This window comes from Convolutriloba macropyga, chromosome 7 (genome assembly GCF_964194025.1).
Source record: "Convolutriloba macropyga chromosome 7, txConMacr16.3, whole genome shotgun sequence".
In the NCBI taxonomy this organism is placed as follows: domain Eukaryota; kingdom Metazoa; phylum Xenacoelomorpha; order Acoela; family Convolutidae; genus Convolutriloba; species Convolutriloba macropyga.
In genome coordinates, this window is record NC_134474.1 from 62,945,318 (window position 1) to 62,967,493 (window position 22,176).

At 35.0% G+C, this 22,176-nt stretch overlaps 3 protein-coding genes across 5 annotated transcripts in view; 2 read left to right on the forward strand and 1 right to left on the reverse strand.

Annotated features, from left to right (window-relative positions):
- Positions 1-22,176, forward strand: part of LOC142343235 (uncharacterized) — a 595,961-nt gene that overhangs the window by 183,781 nt on the left and 390,004 nt on the right. The gene's annotated exons all lie outside the window — the stretch shown is intronic.
- The window catches only part of LOC142343234 (uncharacterized), a 374,820-nt gene that overhangs the window by 10,162 nt on the left and 342,482 nt on the right, over positions 1-22,176 (forward strand). The gene's annotated exons all lie outside the window — the stretch shown is intronic.
- Positions 3,380-20,766, reverse strand: LOC142342436 (transient receptor potential cation channel subfamily M member 7-like). The gene is made up of 8 exons (XM_075393758.1): positions 20,459-20,766; positions 13,813-14,132; positions 13,131-13,265; positions 12,797-12,930; positions 8,578-8,885; positions 6,329-7,217; positions 4,450-4,637; positions 3,380-3,696 (listed from the first exon to the last, which is right to left on the reverse strand). Exons 1-8 carry the CDS (start codon positions 20,724-20,726, stop codon positions 3,467-3,469), a joined length of 2,472 nt encoding a protein of 823 aa, XP_075249873.1. The 5' UTR covers positions 20,727-20,766; the 3' UTR covers positions 3,380-3,466.

Consider the following 22,176-nt stretch of genomic DNA (forward strand, 5'->3'; position numbering starts at 1 on the left):
ATTTCAACAAAACAGGTTTTTCCCAAACTATGTTACAGGTTGATGATCTCTCCAAACTTTTACATGAATGTGGAAAAAGTATTAAGACGCTAAGTTAAATACATCAAAGATGAGATGTCTTTGCGAGTTTTGAGGTTCAATCTGTTTGAAATATTATCATTTATGATTAAAGACGTTTCTCTTTAATGAATACTGACGGCTTTGAAATTTTAATTGATTTTACTTGGCTTTTTGAAAAAATGTTATAGATACCTCTTTTCTCCGCATCCGAATTTAAAAAATATTTAAAGAATGCTTGCAGGAGAATACATAGTTTCTCAATTTTTTGCAAGAATCTTGAGAGATTTGAGTTCACCTTGCAGGAATACTGCAAGTTTTGAGTTCACAATTACTCGTTTGCCCTAGTCACCTGGCTGCATTTGGTGGTTGGTCAAGCTGGATTAATTAATCAACTGTCGGAACAACTACTGAAGTCAGTTTAAAAACTGATTGTTTTGAATCTATTCAGTATGGTTTAGTTTAGTATGATTTTTGAAGAGCATTGGTCTCAGATAAGGAGCCAAGAAAGGCTAAAAAGGTTTTCACAATATAAAGAAGAACAGGAAACTTACAGTTGTGTCCTGTGCGTTATAATGAACCCTAACATTCAAATAATCAGAACCAATTTCACATATTGCTCATATTCAACAATACTTGTTGTGGTTGTAATATTCAAAATTTAAATTTTTCCTTTTCTCCTCGAGCGCCATCCTTTTTCTTCAGCACACTCGTAACAGTATTAGAAAAAACTAAAGCACATCTGCAATCAAAAAATCAATTCTGCTACAGGTGAGACATAATGTTTATCTTGCAGTTAAGAATTAAGTTTTCGGAAAAAATTATTACCTTGAAAGACATGGCAATCCAGATATCTACTTATATTACGGTATATTGCAGGACGATGCCTTGATTGCCAGATCTTGCAAGAGTTCTCCAGATGAAAAATTTATTGCCTGATTCTTGTAAACTTGTTCAGGCCGAGTTCTGCTCTTATTTGTTATCGCATTATCTTTCAGGTCTAAGTACCTAATTTTTCTCGAGAAAAAATTGTGCGTTAATTTTAAATATCTTATAATTCACAGAAAAACCAAACTGTAGCTGTTAAGATTCTATATGCTAGCCTTTTTGAAAAAATGTTATAGATACCTCTTTTCTCCGCATCCCCTTTTAAAAAATATTTAAAGAGTGCTTGCAAGAGAATACATAGTTTCTCAATTTTTTTGCAAGAATCTTGAGAGATTTGCGTTCACCTTGCAGGAATACTGCAAGTTTTGAGTTCACAATTACTCGTTTGCCCTAGTTACCTGGCAGCATTTGGTGGTTGGTCAAGCTGGATTAATTAATCAACTGTCGGAACATCTACTGAAGTCAGTTTAAAAACTGATTGTTTTGAATCTATTCAGTATGGTTTAGTTCAGTATGATTTTCTGAAGAGCATTGGTCTTAGATAAGGAGCCAAGAAAAGCAAAATAGGTCTTCAAAAAATAAAGAAGAACAGGAAACTTACAGTTGTGTCCTGCGCGTTATAATGAACCATGGCTTTCAAATAATCAGAACCAATTTCGCAATTGACTTTTAACGTAAAAATTGGAGTCAATCATGTTCACCAAAAGGATTTCATTTGTCCGAAACAATTTTTATCAGGAATTAGAAAAATATTTACCAAATGCTCAAAAATTTCGTGTTGTCCAGGTTTTCTCAAAAAAAAAACAAAGAAAAAACTCAGCCGGCTTTTCGCAAATTAAAAAGAAATGAATTGTGGAAAACCAAAGGAAAACAAAGTTTCAAGGGTCAAATTGTGTTATGAAAAAGCATAGCTGAGCAATTAAATAAAATCTAAATTAGTTAAAACAATAGAAATTGGTCGCTAATTTTTTTCAATGTCACATTTATTACTATACGACCTGACCAATCTAAGGAACACACTAAACCACGACTTATGGAACATTTTCTTTGCAATAAAACTCGAATATGTTTTTCTTTTTTGATGCAGTACTCTGGGAAATATCAGTAAAACTGCAAAACTAATAAAAAATTCTAGTATCTAATATTTACTGAGCAATATTTCAAATAATTTCCAGAAAAAGACGTTAAACATACTTCTAACGTCAAACATTTCACCAAATGTGTCGTTTATAGTATTATAATATGCTGCCAACTACAAAAATAATTCGTTTGAAGTGTGCCATTCCGTCACAGATGTAAAAAGACAAAAAAATTTTGTCATTTGTTTGGATATCTGTTTAAAGCAGCCCTCAATCTAATAAATGATCAATTAGAACGAAATTTGTAAGGCCATTTCGCATGAGTTTTGATCAAGAAAGGTGCATTTATTTTAACTTGGAAAAAATCGCAACTATCCATACATGAAATTTTATTGAACGTTTCCTAAAGAAAGTATTATCAAGAATTTCACGATTTTGCGAAAAGCTGAGAAAACAGTTAATTTTTTTCAAGTTGTCATTTAAGTTAAGAAACTGAAATTAAAATCATTTTGGATCAAGTTGATCGCGTTTTCTGTTGATAGAGCTTTGAAATAATCAAATGTTACGAGGTTCTAGTTAACTCTTTGAAAGCCATGGGAGTTGTCTCGGTTTTGGCAAAAGACGTATAATTTGTTATATCTTTTGTTCATTAGTTTTCAATCGAGAAAAACTGCTTTAAAGATTATTAGGAGTGCAAAATTTTGCAAGATTCTTGCAAGAATCCTGGAAAATTTTCAATTCCACTCTCACATCTTTAATTCTATTATCACAACCTATCGCTTAAATCACTTTCCATTTTTATAAACGCTCTTTTAATGTTTTAGGGAAGATTCTTTTCTTACAAGATTTTTGCATTCATCTTGCAAGAATCTTTGCAGATTTTAATCCACTCACCACTAGGGTTTTCTTTATGATGCACAAACTTGTCGAAAAAAATGATTTAAAGTAAACTCAATTCCAACTACGCTTCAATGATCACATTTATGTCATTCTAAATCTGTAAACTTCTAAATTTCATATTCAACCCTTCCTTATATAGCAATAATCCAACTTATGATAACTTTCCCTGTATAATCGTGTAGTAACACCCTCCTGCAAACCCGATGCTCCTTCGTGCAGCATTTTCTGTTTTCAATTTCAGTTTCAATTCTGCAAAACTATCGAAATCTAGATTGTTTCATATTTCAGGCCTTTTTCCATTATACCCCCCCCCCCACCCACCCAACTCCTATTTTGGCCCTCATTGTGGTATATTTAGGTTGATTTTACGCTGCATAAAAGAATTGGGGTGGGGTGGGCTGGGGGGGGGGCACTAATGTTGCATAAGCACCATGCTGTGGGGAGGGGGGGGGGGGTGTTGCATAATGGAGAGAGGGGTGGAGTATATTCCATATTTCATCGTGACTGGAAGGCTAAAAACAGTCATGATTAATATATTAATTCTATCGATCGGCAAAGTAAGTGTCCACAACATACTTGTCCTCTATAGCCTGTGCCCACCTTCTAAGAGCTTCGCTTGAGGCATAGTTACTCAAGGCCTTTTCTGCCATCTGAGCTGAAGCTGCAGCGTGTTCTCGAGATGAACGAGATCTGCAGATCCGTTCCACTAAGAATGACGCCAACTGCCACAGACGACCAATTAGTGATAAAGGACAGGGTAAAACTCCTCTTTCTGAACAAACAATGATAGAAAGAGCTATTAAAAGGTGAGCTATTAAAATTAGGGATGATATAAAATAGTGAATTTTTCAAATTTTCAATCTCTGCAATAAGCGTCTAAGATCCCGGAGTTTCTGTCCAGACTATAATGTCCTTTACTAAAACTTTTTCAACAAAGAATATCAAAAAACTGTGCATATTCAGTTTAGATCTAGTATTATTAATAATAAATTGTTCATTTTCTATAGCAAATACATCAAGGTTATACAGTCAAATTGAAGCTGAAAAAGAGTAGACTTACCTTTAGAATAGATCTCTCAACTGGCTGACTAAATGGCTATATACCAAATCAACTACAAAATTTTCCATAACATGCAGCTAAAAATGGGAATTAAAACCCAGATGGTGAAGAGTCAAATCAGAACAAAATTCAGAAAAAAATTGCATATTTTGAAAATTTAGAAAATCGAGACGGGTATTGGCCACATCAACTTGGGTTTTATAAACTGGGTCCAGACCAAATAGACCCAAAATTTGGTATGGCCCGTCTTAACAAACCGTGGGCCACTCTTGACCAGACCGAAACGAACTGAAAAGATTCTAAACATTTTAGAGGTTAGCTAAACCCCTAAACACTCGAATTTCTCCGATGCTCCACCATAACTTTATACCTATTTGTAGTTTAATTAAGCTAATTTATGATATGAACAAATCAACTGATAGTGAGACTCGAAAGAAGATCACGACAGCTGTAATGTCTACTCACGTGAGTACTCGACAGTACGCTCGTAGAATACGTAATTCCAATAGAAGGAGGTGTTCTCCCGCACTCGAGAGTAGGTATCACTGAAGATGGCAATTAGCAGGTTCAACAAAATTACACCAGTAACCATGTAGAAGGCAAATGTCAACATCAACAAGAAATAGGGCCTCACGTCTTGTTCCGGACACGAACTGAAAGGTATACCTCTAGTGATTAACAGACTCAAATTCTGCATCGTTCTCACAGGTTTTGACTTACCACCAAATCAAATTTTGACTTACCAGAAGTTTCCATTGTTTGAGTGAGAGAATCAGGACCTGATGACCTCTCGAACTAGTTGGTATAATTTTCTGAAGCATTATTTAATCTCAATTAGTATAATAATGCTTGAAAAAGTCACTATTATGCGACAAAACGCGTTTACAATTCTGTAGTAGTCGAAATCATGGAAAACATTGGTATTCTCCTGATTTTTTCATATTTAACAGATGTCATCGATTATGGATAGAGGACCAATCCCAAAAACCCAATCACCCTTTACAAGTTCTCAGCCAGACGTCAAGAGTACTCAAAATGATGTTTTTGTTCATGGATCTTTTCCATTAATTCCCCCACATTGGGCTTCGAGCGAAATGAATTCCAATGATAAATTAGTGATGAGAGCCAAAAGAAAAGATCCGTTTTTCAATTTTTGCAAATCTTTGTTGATTATTATTATTATTATTCTGTTACCACGCATAAAGTAAATGTGTCACCTACTATTGATACTCACGTAATTTTACGTCTGGGAAACAAAATACATCATGAAATAAACTGAACAAGGAGAATCGGTAATATGTGCCTTTGTACAGAATGTTCCAAGACTTCATTTGATAAACAATATGTTTAATCTAAAAAGTTAAAACTTATCTTTACCATTGATGTTAATCTCCTATAACTTTAAATAGTGAAATCCTACTTCATGGGTTTGTTGATGGGCAGACACTAAATTTACACTAATTTTTGTGGCATTTTTTTCCAAAACAACAACAACAACCCTTTTCAAATAAATTGCAATCCATCTCGAATTGTCCTTTAAAGTACAAAACATTGAAAATAGCTGTCATTGGATCTCATGGCCCTGATTGTGATTAAAACAAGAACAAAATAGACTGTTTTACAAAAAAAATAGTGCGCGATAGCTCGATTGCATTCGTAGATAAGTATTCTCTTCTTTCACAGTGAGAAGTAGCAGGGATAAGTGTAATCAATGAAAAGAATTAAGTATTATCGCTCAGACTAAATAAGAAAAATTTCAAACACAGTTCTTTTAAAGCATGGCATCATGGCTTTTTACGTTTATTTGTCAGTTTGTTTTTCGATATTGATTTTATTCATTTCAGATTGCTCTGTGAAAATGGCGAAGTTAAAACTTCAGCCTCAGTTTCTCTTAAAGATAAAAAAAAATCTCTTAAGCAACCAATTCTGGTTCTCAAGTGCGTTCCAATGATACTACTTTTGTATCACTGCATGATAATAGTTGGCTCAAGAAAAATTAGGACTGGCTTAAAGTTCCTAACCCTCATTTCAAGGGTAGGAGTAAGTGTTGGAACAAACAGCAAGTACAAAATGTTTGAAGCCGCGCTCCAGATTGCTTTTCAGCTACATTAGCGGCCAGAACTATTCGAAAGGACTCTCACGTTGTTTTATTATTCTAAATTGCAAAATCTCTCACTCGCAGATTTTCTGAAACTTTAGAACTTAATGTACACTTCGCTTTTGTTATAGTTTTCTTGGCAAAATGTGTTTAATTTGTTGCTTTTATGTCATTTGGCGTCCGTAAAACTTTCGCTATACAAACTAATTCACGGAAAACTTAGCTGGACGCCAAAACGTAACTAGCCTGAGAACATTGGTGGAAACATCATCTTCATCAGCGCTTGAACAGTTGAATGCAGTCGCAATATCCTCCAAAAACAGATCAAACCCATACATCTGCATCGACGGTTTGATCATGAACCCCCAAATGTCATTCCACAGGGTTTTATCCGTAACATTGGCAACCAGTAGAGCTTCCATAGCGACGCCAAAACCCAACACTGCGCTTACCAGAATCACCAGAAACGCATATAGATCTTTGATCATAAACTGCAACATTATAATGTACGGGCCGAGTGAGGGTTTGATCATAACGAAGAACAGTATCCGGACAAAACCCAAAAGCAAGCTTGTAACATACAAAATATCCGTTAGGTAAACCGCTGAAAGCCCCCATAAGAAATCATACTGCAGAAACCGAACAAGGAACGTGAATATAAACGAACATAACAAGGCGGCGTCTAGTTTATTCGGATCGGGGGTGAAGTAGTTTTTCACACGTGACGAAAAACAGTCGCCAGATTCGTGGAGTTGAAATATTTCCTCAATGGCGTATCCGGTAACATACGTCATCAGAATACATTCAATAACTCCAACAGATTCGTATCTAGCGTGTGATATCATGAACTCCGAAAACAGCAGTAAAAAAGCGATGAAGGTGAAGAAATTAGCCCAGAATTTGGTAATAGGAGCCAGATAAAATAGCTGAAATTTATGGATTACAGATTTGTGATCTTTAGTGAAGACTTGTGTGATGCGTCTGGGATCGTGCAAGAGACTGGTTGCGTTCAGAGATTGGCTTTTGGTTTCGAAGTCTAAGAATGGAATGACAGCTGGACAGAGTAGACCAGCTGCTATGTATCTGTCTTTCACGTGAGATTTCAGCCTGCCCGTCCAGACAGTCAAGATCAATTCTAAACGATAATTTTCATCAATTTTTTTTTCACAAGGTCGAGAAAAAATCACAATATATCTCGACAATGGTTAGCTTAAGTTATGTTTTCGACTGGCATAGCTTCCAGATCTGTTGATAGACATCCAGATTGAGGTTCCAGACCGAATGTCGTTACGTTCAGACCATCCCGGGCGGAAATTACGTATGTCCACTCTATAGACTTTCATGTGCTCAAATTTTTTTGTCCGTTCATTGTTAGCTCACAATTGCCTATGTCCAGACATTCACACGTTCAAAATCGTTTTTCTTCCGTACAATTAAACGAAATTTCATCGGGTAAAGTAGTTATTTAATTTGAGCAAAACCTGACATGTAGTATCCCCTGTGTAAGTGGAGTCTGAAAAAGAACTTTCCAGCCCTAAGTTGGTTGTGAAAACAGTCAATTTTTCCTGCGCAATTTTTGACGCTTTGATAAAGTCCAATTTTTCAAAACAGTGGTTTCTAACCGGGTTAAGGAGTATTTCAAAATAAATTAACCTTAGTATGAAATATTCCCATTCTAATTGGAGTCAAAATCAACCAGAGTTTTCGATCCAGCTTGTCTTGTGAAATTTGCTGATAACCTTTGTAAAAATATGTTTTCTTAAATGATTTAAGGAGCTATTCAAATTGAGACAAACCTGATAAGAATTATCCCCAGTGTAAGTAGAGTATAAAACAAAACAAATTATTAGTGTAGCTTGCCTAGCAAAAATAGGGTTTCATACAGAAACTATCAAATTTTGCTAATAAAACTTCAAAAATAGGTAATTATGGAGTTGTTCAGAATCGTGCGTTGAAAATTACCTATTTCCAGTCTATAGTGCGTTCAAAAGAGACTATGTCCGCACTTTCGTGCTTTCAAAGTTGCCTATTTCAAGACTTCCGTGCTTTCTTCAATGTTTCCAAACAGTGCAGACAGTGTAATTTTGAAGACAGTACGCCCTATCCCTGCTGCATTTTGGTCTGAACATAAGCACTTTTGGTGTGGGACCCCAACCTGTGCAGAACGGGTAAAATTGGAAACTGATGAAATCGTCATCAAAGAGCTTAAAAATTTCGCCAAACAAAAACCAAGAAAATTTTAGTACAAAAACGAAAGCTAGGCAAGAAGGCTAACACATTGATAGTAAAAAGTATTCAGAAATAGAACAAACTACCAAGCCATCTCAGGATAGCGACAAAAAAGTAAACAATTTTTTTGCTAAATTGGAATGAGAAAATACTATCAAAAGAAATAATTAAAATATTATGCATGTAAAATGGATTGTTCCATAAATGCCACTTCTTTACTTCAGGGCCACTACAGTCATACTTTACTTCAGTCATATAAAACTTACCCAGAACAGCCCGCTGGGCAAAGAACTTCTCAAACCTTGCCATCTCGGCTGCCTTGATTATGTTATGCTTAAACACGTCAGCATAGACATTCTTGATCATAAACCTCTTCAGTTTTGCAAAGTCATCGTAGGCCAATTGCTTCGTGATCTTGATCAACTCTCCTTCGTAGAAGTCTCGAAGTTCCCTGATCTCTAATTGGATGTAGTTGGACTTGGCAGTGAAGTTCATGTTGCTGATTTTGTACAGTGTGATTCCAGCGGACAGACAGAAGTGCACACGACGGTCCAGACGTTTCCAAATCACCAAACTAAGCGAAAAATAAAAACATTCGTATCCACCTGATTTTCAATATTCACTTTGGAAAAATGGTCTGCATTGTATTGCATTGTCAATTCTCTTCTAACTGTATTTCGCACTTAGGACAAGCGAAATGATCGACAAAACGCCAAATTCTGCCAATTTCTAAACCACAAACAAATTTTCCGGCGGAATCGTTGTTTCTTTTAGTATTTAATACAAGAGAACTTCTGCAGTCTTCGTTGGGATCTTTTTTCGGTTAGTGCTCTCCAGTACGTTATGCACCCCCACTTGAGCACGTGCAGTGACATGATAAATCATTATATTAAAATATACATGGTACGTGCTTCTCGGGTTTGAAAATAATATGCACCCTCTAAGCTGGGGGGGAGCCCAAACGAAAAAAAACACTTCTTGAATGAATTGACGATATCAATAATTCCAATTTCTCAGACTGGTCAACCCTCCTTGTTTTTGTTGCAACACTTAAAAAAATGTGGGTTGTGAATTTTACCACCGCGACCTTTTTGAAAGTCAATTTAAGCCGAAGAGATATTAAATTTGGCACTTTCAAAAAACCCTTGATAACTGAATTGATGGTTGGAAAACCATTTTCAATTTTTGGTTTTCGATTAGATTAAATAATACCGACATTGAGACTGGATGTTTCTATGTTTTCCCACTTTTTTCTCATTTTAACAATCAAAAGTCCATGTATTATCCAACAAGATATGGCATCTCTTTTAAATGAATTATGGAATCGTTTGTATTCCTAAATTCGTACTAAATTCGTTTGCTATTCACAGGATAACTACTACATTTATCTAGATTGATTTACATTATTAAATAGGCGGAGCTCAAATTTAAATTAAACGTATCCCAGTATTTAACCTGAAATAAATAAAAGTGTCAAAAAACTTAATTTGGCAACTCAAATTATATTTTGCTTCATTTTTTTCAAAGAGCAAACAAATAATCAAAACAATCTTCAATATATTTTTCGCTAAAATTTGAGAAAAAAATACCTCACTTTGATGGGTTGACTTTAAGTCAACAGCCTCAATTAGTCATTTGAAACTGTCAAAGAATCTATTTTGAAAATCTGCACGTTTTACAATTTATTGTTTTTAGTGGAACATCTTTCAGCAGCAAATCATTTTTCAGCAAATTTGCCAGGTTTCACTTCTCAATGAAAACAAGAATTTTATTGAGACTTGTGTAATTGGTTATTATTTCTATCTTTATAAATTTCGTTTAAAATTCGTTTTATGCCGCTTTTGATCAATATGAACAAAATTTTATGACAAAATGCCATAAAAAAATTCAAGCAAAATAAACACTCATTTGACAATCTTTCGAAGTATGAAAGCATTACGTAGTGCCTGATTAACTTGCAATTGGTGTAGAAGAATAAATTGAAGCAAACAACATTCTTGGACATGATGATCATCTGAGTTTAACAGAATTTACGTCCTCGAACTTTGTTAAATTGTTTGCCTTACCACAAGTTGGATCACTATGTGCTAATCGACGTTACCAATCATCCCTGACTTATAAGTTTTACTACCTTTAAACGCAAAGACTCCGGTTAGATCGAGCATAAACAGTTTTCTTACGTTTTAGATAGACGATAACAAAACATATAGCAATTCCTTTGTCATTATATTTCACAAAAAACTTATAATAATTAAAATGAGCCTTAAAAATTCATCACTTGAACGTAATTGCAAATTTTAATCTACAGTTCGAATAGTTCCGTTGTTACATACAATCCATTTTTCTTCTTTTTCATTTGCCGAGTCTGTGAGTCCAGACATTGGTTGCCGCACGCAAATACAATTGTCATCCACTTCTGTTACCTTTTATTCTGATCAGATCAAGGGCAGCATTGGGGAACTGTATGAGGTAATTCAATCCGTCTCCTCCCGTAGCCTTTTTCCCGGGTATCTTTCACGTTATAGCTAAGTGTTCCACCTCCCTCTCCCTCATGAAAGAAACTTGAGTTTTCTCAATCTAACCCTTTAATCAGTGACAGTGACGTTTTTTGCCCAGACATCTTGACAAATCTTTCGTTTGTGAGTTTTTAGTTCCAACTGATCCTCATCATCCTGCACAAACACCACATTTAGAAAGCTCCGAGTTTGTTTCTATTGGTTTCATTATTGTCAGTAACTCGCAATTATAGCAGGCAATGGAAAGTTTATATGTTTTCAGTACATCACTTCATCCGTATGTTCATGTTACACAAAAAGGATCTCGTGTCATTGAGAGAACAGTTATTTACGGGTTATGTTGAGTCATTTTCATTCTTCTTAGAAACAACCATCAGTTGCGTCGTTTTAGCGTTCAGTGCCCTGTACTACATCTCAGTTTGCAAGTCTACAGTATCCACAAGTGCTTGGAGATCGATTTCCGTTTGAGCTATCAATTCGGTGTCATCTGCATACCTGACAGTGTCGATGATTGTGCTACCGTAGGAGACGACCGGCGTTTTTTTGATAGCTGCAAGGATCGCATTGCTGGGAGAAGAGAGCGGGTGAGCACACGCAACCTTTTTGCACTCCTTGTTCAACTATGAACTCTTCCACTAGACCCTGTTGAACATTTAATCTAGACGTATGTTTATAATATATTTCTTGGATATTTCTGAGATCTTGATTGTACATGAGCTAGTCGTCAAGAATGTGGATTACTTCATTGTGATTCATACAGTCAAAGCCCTCCTATGAAGCACAGGTAGATAGTCAATGAAGCACAGGTAGACATGAACTTGAACTTGGAGCGCCCTCTCAATAATCGCTTTCAGGATAAAAGCTTCATTTCTGGTGACTTGGTCAGGCATAAAACAATACTTACATCGGCAATTTGAGTGTGGATAACCCTTTGCATTCGATTCATGTTGATTTTAAATAACAGTTTGAGGCTGTGATCTATTGAACTTATGCTTCTGTAGTTTCCAAAATCGAGTGCTTTGTTTGTTTTTGGCAGAGGGATGAAGGTGGAGCAATTCCGCTGCTGAGGTATTTCACCGCTCTCATTCACCATATTGAGCAGTGACGTGAAAAGACTTATGCCTCGGTCTCCCATCAGCTTCAAAAACTTAATGCTAATTTCATCTGGTTCCAGGGCTTTATTTCTTTTCTTTTTTTCCATAGCATCGATAACTTTTGTTTCCAATATTTTTTAGCCACTGAATGGCGCCCGAAACAAAACTGGTTTGATTGTTCTTCCTAGGTCACTGTACAGCTGACCAGTATGCTGCGCCCATCTTTGAAGGATATCCTCCCACTCTATGAGTATCAAGCCATCATCGTTTTTCAGATCTTTTATGTTCCGGCTAGATTTTTTACTGCCTGTTTTTTTGCTGATCTTCTGATGTGCTTCCTTACGATTGTGGAGATATTAATTTTAAATTTCTCAGCATTCTCTGTTAAGATATCCTTCCATGGCTGCCTTACACATTTTTCCGATTTTACGATTGAGGGGAAATCTGAACCTGCTCACTAATTTTTCCAAAAGCTTAATTTGAATCACTGGGCATTTATTTGAGTGAAGCTAGTTTCTTGCTAGAAAAATATTAATATCAGCTGCTAGATACAATTTGCCCTAAGTAAAAAGCGGTTGAATTTACTGGGATTAGTATAAGGGAAATCGGTTTCATGATTTAACACGGCGTTTCAAAACGGATATCGCTTCCGTTTTCCCCCTTTTGAGTAATTATTACCATATAATGTAAAATGAGAATGTTGCTCGTATGCACAATTTGAAAGGTAATTTCGAGCGATTTGCGGATTGAGGCATTTATGAGGTAATAAAAGGACATTATTTTGGCAAGTAAAATTTGATCTCCCTTGAATGTTCCAATTTCGTTCGTAGCACGAGGTCCGTAATGTGATTTGTTGCGAATTGTCGTTGACAGACCTGAGATCTCGGTTGAGACAGAAGAGTGCGAGATAGAAGAGGAAAGAGTAATTGACCATCCTGTCTGAGTAGATTCCTTCGTCCTTCACAGACATGAAGTCACCAAACAGACGCTTCACAAGCAGACGGTTCATCTGAACAATAACAATGCAACGTGAACTGAGACTATTAAGCTGCGGGAAACGTGCGCGTTTCGTGTTTTAAGCATGGTTACGTGACATCAAAACTTTGACTTAATATCTCGAACCGCTTCGCAGTTCTCGATAAACTCCAGAACTTCCCAGTGACTTCAAGCAGAGTCACGTAACCATTACTAGATCGTGAAGCAAGAGACCTTGTTGAAGTCCATGTCGTCGGAGCCAGTTGATTCCTCGAGGTCACTGTAGTTGGCCATTTCTGCCATCATTGAGTGGAAGAGAGAGTTCTTCTGAGTCTCCGACACCACCTTTGTCAACTCCAACAATTTCTCCTGAAATAACAACTCAGAAACTCCGAACTATTAATGAATCTATTAGCCACTATTAATAATATTTTAATATTACAATAAATTCAAATTTTATAAAATTTTTAGAATTATTTTCTAGATACCAATTTAGGAAACGATCTACACGCTTCATGAATCTTGAATGCAGATACATCTACCGCAATTACAGAGCTGGTTATTAATTAAACTGGTTTATAATCACATGTGGTATGATGATAACTGGATGCTAAAGGATAGTTTAACAATATTTTACGTGGTTTCAGAACTCGTAACAAAGAATATTCACTCACGCGTGTCATTTCCAGATCGAATATTATAAATTCTTATAATGTACAGAGGGCTAAAAATTCAGCCCCCGATTTTAATCAAACTGATGCTAGGTTAAACGTGTTTTGTCGGCACCTATGCTTTCCTTATATTATGTTATATTTGAGATAGAAATAGATATAAATAGATGTAAACTAATTACATTTTGCTACGAAAGAACGGGTTTCAACTTGAGAATATAAATCCTAAATCAAAAGTCATTCACCCTTGTCATTTCCTGCCTGACATCCACAATTTCGTGATAGAGCAAAGTTTCGATCGCTTCCGCATCACCCTTTGCAAACAACTTAAAGAAGCAGGACCAGAAATTCTCCCTCAACACTGACCTCCCCTCCTCGTTCATCTTCAGCTCTTTCATCATGTGACATGCATTTCCCACTTCACCCCAATCGATTAGAATGTCCAGTTTGTCTCTGCAGTTTACCCAGTTGTTGGTTGTCAATTCACGAACCAGACTCGCCCGCACTTGTTGAGTGTTTGTCAAGTCGACCCAGAACACTTGATCTTTACTGAGTCTTGGAGGAGCTTATAAGAAAAAGTTACTCTGCTAAATAAAATTTAATTTTGACAAAACGTTTATAATCTGAAAGAAACTATTTTTTTAATAAAGTTATCAAATAAATTAAATGAAGTTTTATAGCATTTGATGTGCTGCTAAACTTGTTTATGGCCTTACTTTTTGATGATTATGTTTTTGATCAACATGCTCACCATTAATAAAAAACATTTTAAAAAATAAAATCAGTTCTTATTGCTTCATCATTAATTAACTACTTATATCAAATGTCTCACATCAGAACTAGTAAAATTTTTCGAGAGCGTTTCAGTATATTTTGATTTTTCAGAGCGCGTTTCAGGCTCAAATTTCCAAAAACTTCCAAATTTGTACCGGTTTTGAAAACTGCTTGTTAATCAACACGGTTGGTAAATTAAAAAAAAAAATGCAAAACACAATTGAAAAATTAAAAAATTGTAGAAATAAATCAGTATTGCATTTAATAGAATAATTGAGTTTTCAAATTTTGTTACATATTTTTTGGTATCCCCTGAAATCAAATGATCTCGAGAGATACAAGAAGAACCAAACTCGAGGTCTGCAAAATTGGTCATTTTTGAATGCGAAGTATTACAAATATGAAGTTAACTTATATTGAACTTTGTAAAATCTCAGGAAAATTTTTAACTTTAGACAGAGCTAGGTCAAGAACCAATCTTGAAGTGACGTCATTCTAGTCCTAATTGTTTTTCTTTAAGTATTTTTGCGAATCTTCAAAATTTGAGAAAAAGACTCAGATACAAAATCCATTTTGAGTAATTAAAACTGATAATAATTTCAGATTTTCTTCAACATTTTTTGTTCCGACCCCACTTGTGGGGGGGGAGGAACTATATACTCAAATGGGTTTCTTTGTTCCGTGAATTTTGGCCGACCGATATATTCATCGCAGAGAAATGTGCGTGGTATCATTAAAAAGCTCGTCCAGTGTAGAATTCAAAATTAAAAAGATTTTTTTGAATTTCGTTTATTTCGAGGAGTTATCGAGGTTTAAAGTTTCATGTGAACACTGGATATTTGGTTCAGTTTTGTTCACTTTTACCGTAATTTTCGTTCGAATTAACGTTTTTTCTACGAAAAATTTAATTCAAAACTAGATTTCACGCCAAAAAGTAAATCAATTTTAGGTTTTTAATAGACGAAAGGAGATAAGTTCTAGTTCTAGTTCTAGTCTTAGAGGGAAGTTCAATATATAAAAAAATTCGAATTAGGTTTGGGAGCTCTTTTTTTTAGAAAATGTTGCAATTTTTTTGTTTCTTCAAGTCACCTAGAGACTACTAGACACTTTTAATATCAAAGCTCCGTTAATGACAAACCTCTTTTACGATCAAATGAAGCCCAATGAACAAAAAATTTGTTTCGAAGGGATCGCTCATGTTTTTTTTGGACTCGTATCTCAAATTTCGTAATTTCAAATGAAATTTTGATTTATTTTTTGAGGTTTTACTATAGTTTTATAATCCTATGGCATAAACTTGTTGACTAAAGGTGCAATAGATTTGCTAATGAGCATTAAGTGAACCTATCTAGTGCTGTGAGTGGACAGCTAATGGCTGTTAAGACTTTGAAAATAAATTTTCGAAAGTTTTTTAAAATTAGTAAACCATAAACTTATTTTTGTGAACTGTAAGTTCATCTCAGTAAAAACAGGATTGAACTCCTTCATACCACTGCAACAGAAATTAATCTCATTGGCGGCTTTATCAAATAACTATTGGTTATACGTCTTCAAAGCCACAAGATTTCAAATTCTTAAAAAAATTTTTTTGACATTTCGTTTTATTGGTTCATTTTGAAATCTTATCACGTCATCCTAATATTGATGGCTAAATCTTCCTTTAGTGAAGACGTCCAAAAGATCACAGATAAATTTTTCTGAGAAAAAATATGGTTTAAATGGCTTCAACACTTTCTTCTCCCATTTTCCTAAAGAAATTTTGGTTTTTGCCTGTATTTGTTTTTTTTTTCATAGTCATAAGACATATTGTGATGTCTTATTGATTACCTAGGCATCATAAACATCCTTGTATTCACATCGTGGCATAGTTGAGCGTATTCCTTGAATTCCAATGAAGGCTTTTGAGTTTAATGGCTGTTAAGACTTTAAAAATATTTTTTTATTTTTTTTTGAACATAAATCAATCTTAAGCTTTTTTTCGTGGATTGTAAGTCAGTCTCGGTAAAGACAGGACCGTTTTTGTTTACATCAGCAACAATTTATCTAGTTGGCGGTTTTGTCTTCTAACTATTGGTTTTTTTGACTTCGGTGCACGAGTTTTCATAATTTTTAAAATTTTTGGATTTTTTTTAGTAATTTTGGTTCCTTTTGAAATCGTATTACATTATCCTAATATTGATAGCTCCCATTGGCTTAGTGAAGACGTTCAATGGATCGTTGAAAAAGTTTTCAGAGAAAAAAGCTTATGGTTTAAATAGCTTCGACACTTTCTTCTCTCAATTTTCTACCGAACTTTTGGATTTTGCCTGTTTTTGTTGTTGTTTTCATAGTCAATGACTTGTTGTAATGTCTTATTGATAAATTTTGAATGACAAACATCCTAGTCCTCACATCATCTAGGCATAATTTAGCGTATTAAATGCCTTCCGTTGAAAGCTGTAGAATTTTTTGACTTTGATACTATGGGTTTTCTCAAAAATTTCGTGGTTTTGATGTATTTTTCTTTGCCATACGACTTATTGTGATGAGTTATTGATGTCACATGAATGAAACCTATGATTGCTATTTCATCGAGGCAGAATTTAGTGTGTTTAATTAACTTAAAATATAGTATTTTTCAAAATTCAAACATCTATTTTTGTTATCTCTTCATTTGGTTCAATTAAGTCAAAAATGTAGATGAGCTCGGGTCGGAACATCATGTGCGAACGCACATTAACGAGCCGCCTCGTTTGTTTTATGTTCAATTTTGTTTTGTATTCAAACCAAAAATGAAATCATTGAGAGTTAATTAAGCAGTTTCATCTTTTTCGTTGGCTAGTATAGTATAACGTTTGACTTTGTTTGTGCGTCGTCTTTCTTCATTATCTGCTCACATATTTTGACAATTTCAAAATGAAACTCAGAGCGTGATTCTGTAAAGGCAACGGTAAAATGATTCTGCAATTATTCTAACCTATTGTTGACATTGTATTAGATTTTGATATTTGTGGTCTTTCCCATTTTAGCCCCCCCCCCCCACCAGCCTAATAGTCAGATAGCCCCTATAGCCCCCAATCATAGTAAATATATCATGATGGGGAAATAATTGCATGGGGGCTATAATGGGAGAGAACCGAGACTTGAACGCCGCATGTTCAGTTAATCAAGTCCCCTCTTCTCAGCAAAAATTTCAAACTTCAGCAATTTAAAAGTATAATAGTAACTCAGGCGGCCCTTGGTTTTCTAGATTTCTCGTTAAAACAATTTGGTTTGTTAAAAACACTCTATACACTTTTTGAATTCTGTCCAGATCTGCTGCTATTCATTTACTCCCACCTCTGAGCATCATTGATAAACCTTTCGATTTTTAGATATTAAGTTAAATAATTCCAACTGCTAAGTTTCTATGGGTGTTGTCCTTATTTTTGGCCTCCTATGCTCAAGAAATAACAAAATATCATTTAAAAACGAAGAACATTTAGATTTAATTGTTGCTGGTATACTTTATTTGTCTCAACACTCAAATAAAATAATGATCAATTCTGTTCTGAATTTTTTAATATCCTCCATTTCAGCATTATGCCATATAGTTGACGGTTACGATTTTTTTCAGTTTTGATAGTAATTATTAAGAAAATTTGATGATTTTTGAGAGATTGTCCAAAATCATGTCATATTTTCACATTGGCTTGATTTTAGATGCATTAAAAACTTGTTTGCTTTCTAACTGTAGATAATTAATTTGTTCTTCTGAACAAATGAATAACGTAGTTGTGCTTTATAAAGTATGAAGGCTTTTAATTCCAAAAACTTCATTGAATTTAATTTTTTCCCTCATTTACAATGTCCCCGAAGTTAATTTGTCGTTGCTTATATTATTAGCGTTCCTTTAAAACTTTACTAGGATGTTTAAATTCATCAACTTCTTAACATGAGTTTTTTGCAAATCTGACACCACAGTAGCTTTAAGATATAGAGAAATGTTTTAATTGGTTCTTGTACATTTCTGTTTTTCTATGACATTGGGGCCCGATTTCTTCATTGAAAAATTTGCTCTTTTTTTCAATTTTTACGCAAAATCATCAACTTTTCCACTATTTTCATCTTTCCTGCGACTATAATTTTTAGGAGGTGTTTCTCAGCAATCATTGGGCAAGCAGCTGGACAAAAGTTTTGACACTTAATTGGCCATATAGTTGTCAAACTATACGTGTAGACTGTCACAATCGAAATACTTGAGACGAAGGATACCAATAGATTTGCGTCACTGTATGTAGGCGATGCATTTGAAAAACAAAGAATCAAAGCCACTTAAAGCACTAAGAGCAAATCAGTGCATTAAGGACGAGGTTAAAAATTACTTCGGTTGTTTCTTTTTATGTTTTGATTTGATCTTCGATTATCAAGATAAAAAGTTTTTTAAGACTTTGTTCTTTTTGAAGTTTTAGAAATTTCTATTGCCGTAATTTCTAGCGCTTTAACCAGAATGAAGTGCTTGCCAAATAAATAAAATTATATTAAAAAAATAAAATAAATCATATAAAATTAATTGTGAATTGGGTTTCAATCATCTTGACCTTAACATTGTTAATGCCTCAAAATTCAAAAGCCATAAATTGTTTTAAACGTCATAAAAACACCATATGTACTATTGAAGCAAAATCGAAACTGTCAGTGACTCCAAAAATGGACTTAATTGGTTTATGTTGGTGTCATTGCAATACCTTTTTATGAAACAATTTGCCCAAAAATTGAGTGCAATGAAGAGTTTTATCGTAATAGAACCAAAATTACTAAGATTATTTTGGTTAATTTGAAAACTCAAAATTTTCCGTTTCGTTGTTTCTTTTAAACTTGAGGTCTAAAACAATTTCACTTTTTGCAGGCGTACATTCAAAGATGAATGAAAAACTTCCCATGTTGAGAAAATGCGACAAAATCGACGCATGAAGCGTCGTTTTTTTTTGTCAATTATTGTCAATTTTGTCGGTTTCGTATGTAGGAACTGTCGATTATTGTCGTTTTTGTCGGTATTGTTGGTATTTGATTGATGAAATGTCGATTAGCGTAGTTTTGTTGTTATTGTCAGTATTTGATGTAAGAAGTGTCAATTATCGTCGTTTTTGTCGGTATCGTCATTTTCAATTTGATTTGAATACAAAAGAACTAGTTGAGAGGAAGCGCAGTGGAGCAGAAGGTGGCTAGAAATCTTGGAGTAGTAGGTTCGAATCTCGGCAAGGACTGTCCTTTTTGTAAGATTGCCAGAACAGCAAAAACCAACGATTCTTAATACCGACGGAAAGCAATCAAATCGACAAAAAAACTTAAGGGATTTGACAGGTTTTGGCGAAATAAAACCGACAAAAACCGAATATTCTTATTTTTGAATCCGACGAAAACCTTAACACAGACAAAAGTCAATTTTTATTTGGTTTCTGATTCATTCTCTAATTATTTGATTTTAGGGATCAAGATCTTTTTTACTTGAAGAATAAACTTTTGAAGGAACATTGATATTTTGTACCCTAAATAGTTGTTTCGTTACGTAATTTTGAGCACTGAAAGATTTCAAAAGCTAATGCAAATGCTCAAAAAAAATAGTTCGTGGGCGTTAAGTTTTATTAGAACACAATCAAAAGTAATTTCTCGCCTTTAATTAACTTGCACAAACTTTGAACATTGGAAACTACGGCTGCAAAAAATCACACACTTTACGGAGATAATCTGATTGAATCTAAGTACATACTGAGAACAAGTTGGACAGCGTTCTTTGCCTCACATTTAACCAAGGATAGGCTGCGGGGAAAGGAAACGTTGTGGCGTAGGGGAGTTTGGGTTGGAGTGGAAACAGGATGGTTAAAATGGATATAAGGGGATAAAATTGTCTGTGTAAGGAAACGTTCGTTCGGGTGAAGGGCGATCATGGGGATTGCATAAGTTCAGTTGCCCGGCATATTTGAAAACTTTGGTATTAAAAGTCAAGCGATTCTTGGGAGGGTTAATTAAAACTTGTTTCAATCAAGATTAAGTGAAACCTCTAAAGTCACATTCTGGCTTATATCTGAAGCAGCTCTCTGGCTCTCGACAACTGCCATATCTCAGTGACATCATCAGTGTCACATAACCTATACTCACAAGTTGCAGATGCTCCTAAATCATCAGATTTCTGGTCGCTCTTCTCAAGTATCTCTTCCATTTTTGTTGCAGCTGTTCCCGACTCAGTGAACACCACAAAATGTCGCTTGCTGTCCTCTCCAGATCCCGTAACATGGTTCACAAAATCCAGATTATCGCCGTATAGAACATACAGTTCATACAGTATGGGATAGTTACACGTTTCATCCTGTTTTTCCTTTCTCAGGAATCCAGGGGCCTGAAACTGACCTTTTTCACGCCTTGTCATTTCTTCAGTTATTATCGCCTCGTTCAGACATTTCACAAGCATTCCTGAATCATATCAACAATCACCTCCATTACTGCAAAAGTGAAGGCAAATTCTTCAATAGAATTTAACCAAGAAATATATTGACCAATCAGAATTTACAAAAACCGTCGGCATATATACACATCTTATTATGTAATTTACACATAGAATTATGTAATTTTAAATTGACTATAGTTTAGAAGGGGTTAATTCTCTGCTGGGTACAAAAAGGGAGGCGATTGTTGAAATGATCCGCATTCCTTTGTCTTCAACCGATGCCAAACTCTCTCGTCTCTGGCTTGTCGATTCCTTATCATTGAATACTTGAAAGACACAATTAGGTCTTCTAATTGTAAGTCGGAACAACCGGATAAGCCTCTGTCTGCAAGGCCAGGGTAAGGGTGCCGTACTGTCGAACAATTTGATAAGTAGATACGATACATTTTTGTCACTTTTGTCGACCAAAAGGTTGCAATCACTCTCTTGGTATTCACTCTCCATTATTGTTGAATTGCAACACAACAATTTGTTTACTTTTGTTTGTTCTTTCACCGATCAGTAAATAATACTCATAAACGGTCATCGTTGACTTAAAGAATTATAAATAACATTCCATTTTTAAAGTGTCTTTCGTTCGGCTTAACTTTCCTAGGGAAATGAAAAGAAAAATCCCGCAGCGACTAAACAATTGCTGACTTGGTTAAATTGTCCAAATAATTCTACATCAATCGCTGTAAACTTGCAATTCCGGAAACAAAACATTCAAAGTTAAAATTTAACGCTACATTTTTCTATGCGATAAAATTTGTGGTTCTGGTGAACTTTCTGTAATGGCTCTGAAAAGCTCTAACCCAGTAAAAAAAATGATGAAAACTCTAATCCGAATCCCAGACATAAAGGGACGGGTGTCGTGCACAACATAACCGTCAACTCCCAGGTCGAGGCCATCTTCAATTTTTTTCTTTTAAATTTTTCATTCAAAATACATACCCGGGGGGGGGGGGGGGTTGGAACGTTCACAAATGAGACGGAAAAACACTTTACTCAGTGTCTCCTCGAAATCTGGTCAAGGTCTATTCCTAACGAGCTAAAGTCTGTTCATACCATCATTTTGGTTTGATTGGCACCTCACATCAAACCCGTGTCGAGGTTTGCGCTGAAAATTGTGTAAGTAAAGTACTGACAACCAGTGACATTTTTCAGCGAAAAATCTATCTTTTATAAAGATCTCCTTAATGTGCTGAATTTTCACCGTGATTTGTCTGCACAGTAATAATTATGTAAGATTTTTTTCAATGAAAAACAGTTTTTTGCATCCGATGTCAGCGCACTCCTTGACACATTTTTGCACTTTCAAGTCTTTACATGATTTGCACACTTTACTTATACAATTTTTACACATTCGGCACATTTCTTGCATAAAAATCAC

Coding starts and splice junctions, on each gene's coding strand:
- LOC142342436 (XM_075393758.1), bottom strand. CDS start 20,726: ATGACAAGGCGTGAAAAAGGTCAGTTTCAGGCCCCTGGATTCCTGAGA. Junction 14,133..20,458: donor TTTAGGAGCATCTGCAACTT/GTGAGTATAGGT, acceptor TTTTCTTATAAG/CTCCTCCAAGACTCAGTAAA. Junction 12,931..13,130: donor ACGACATGGACTTCAACAAG/GTCTCTTGCTTC, acceptor GTTATTGTTCAG/ATGAACCGTCTGCTTGTGAA.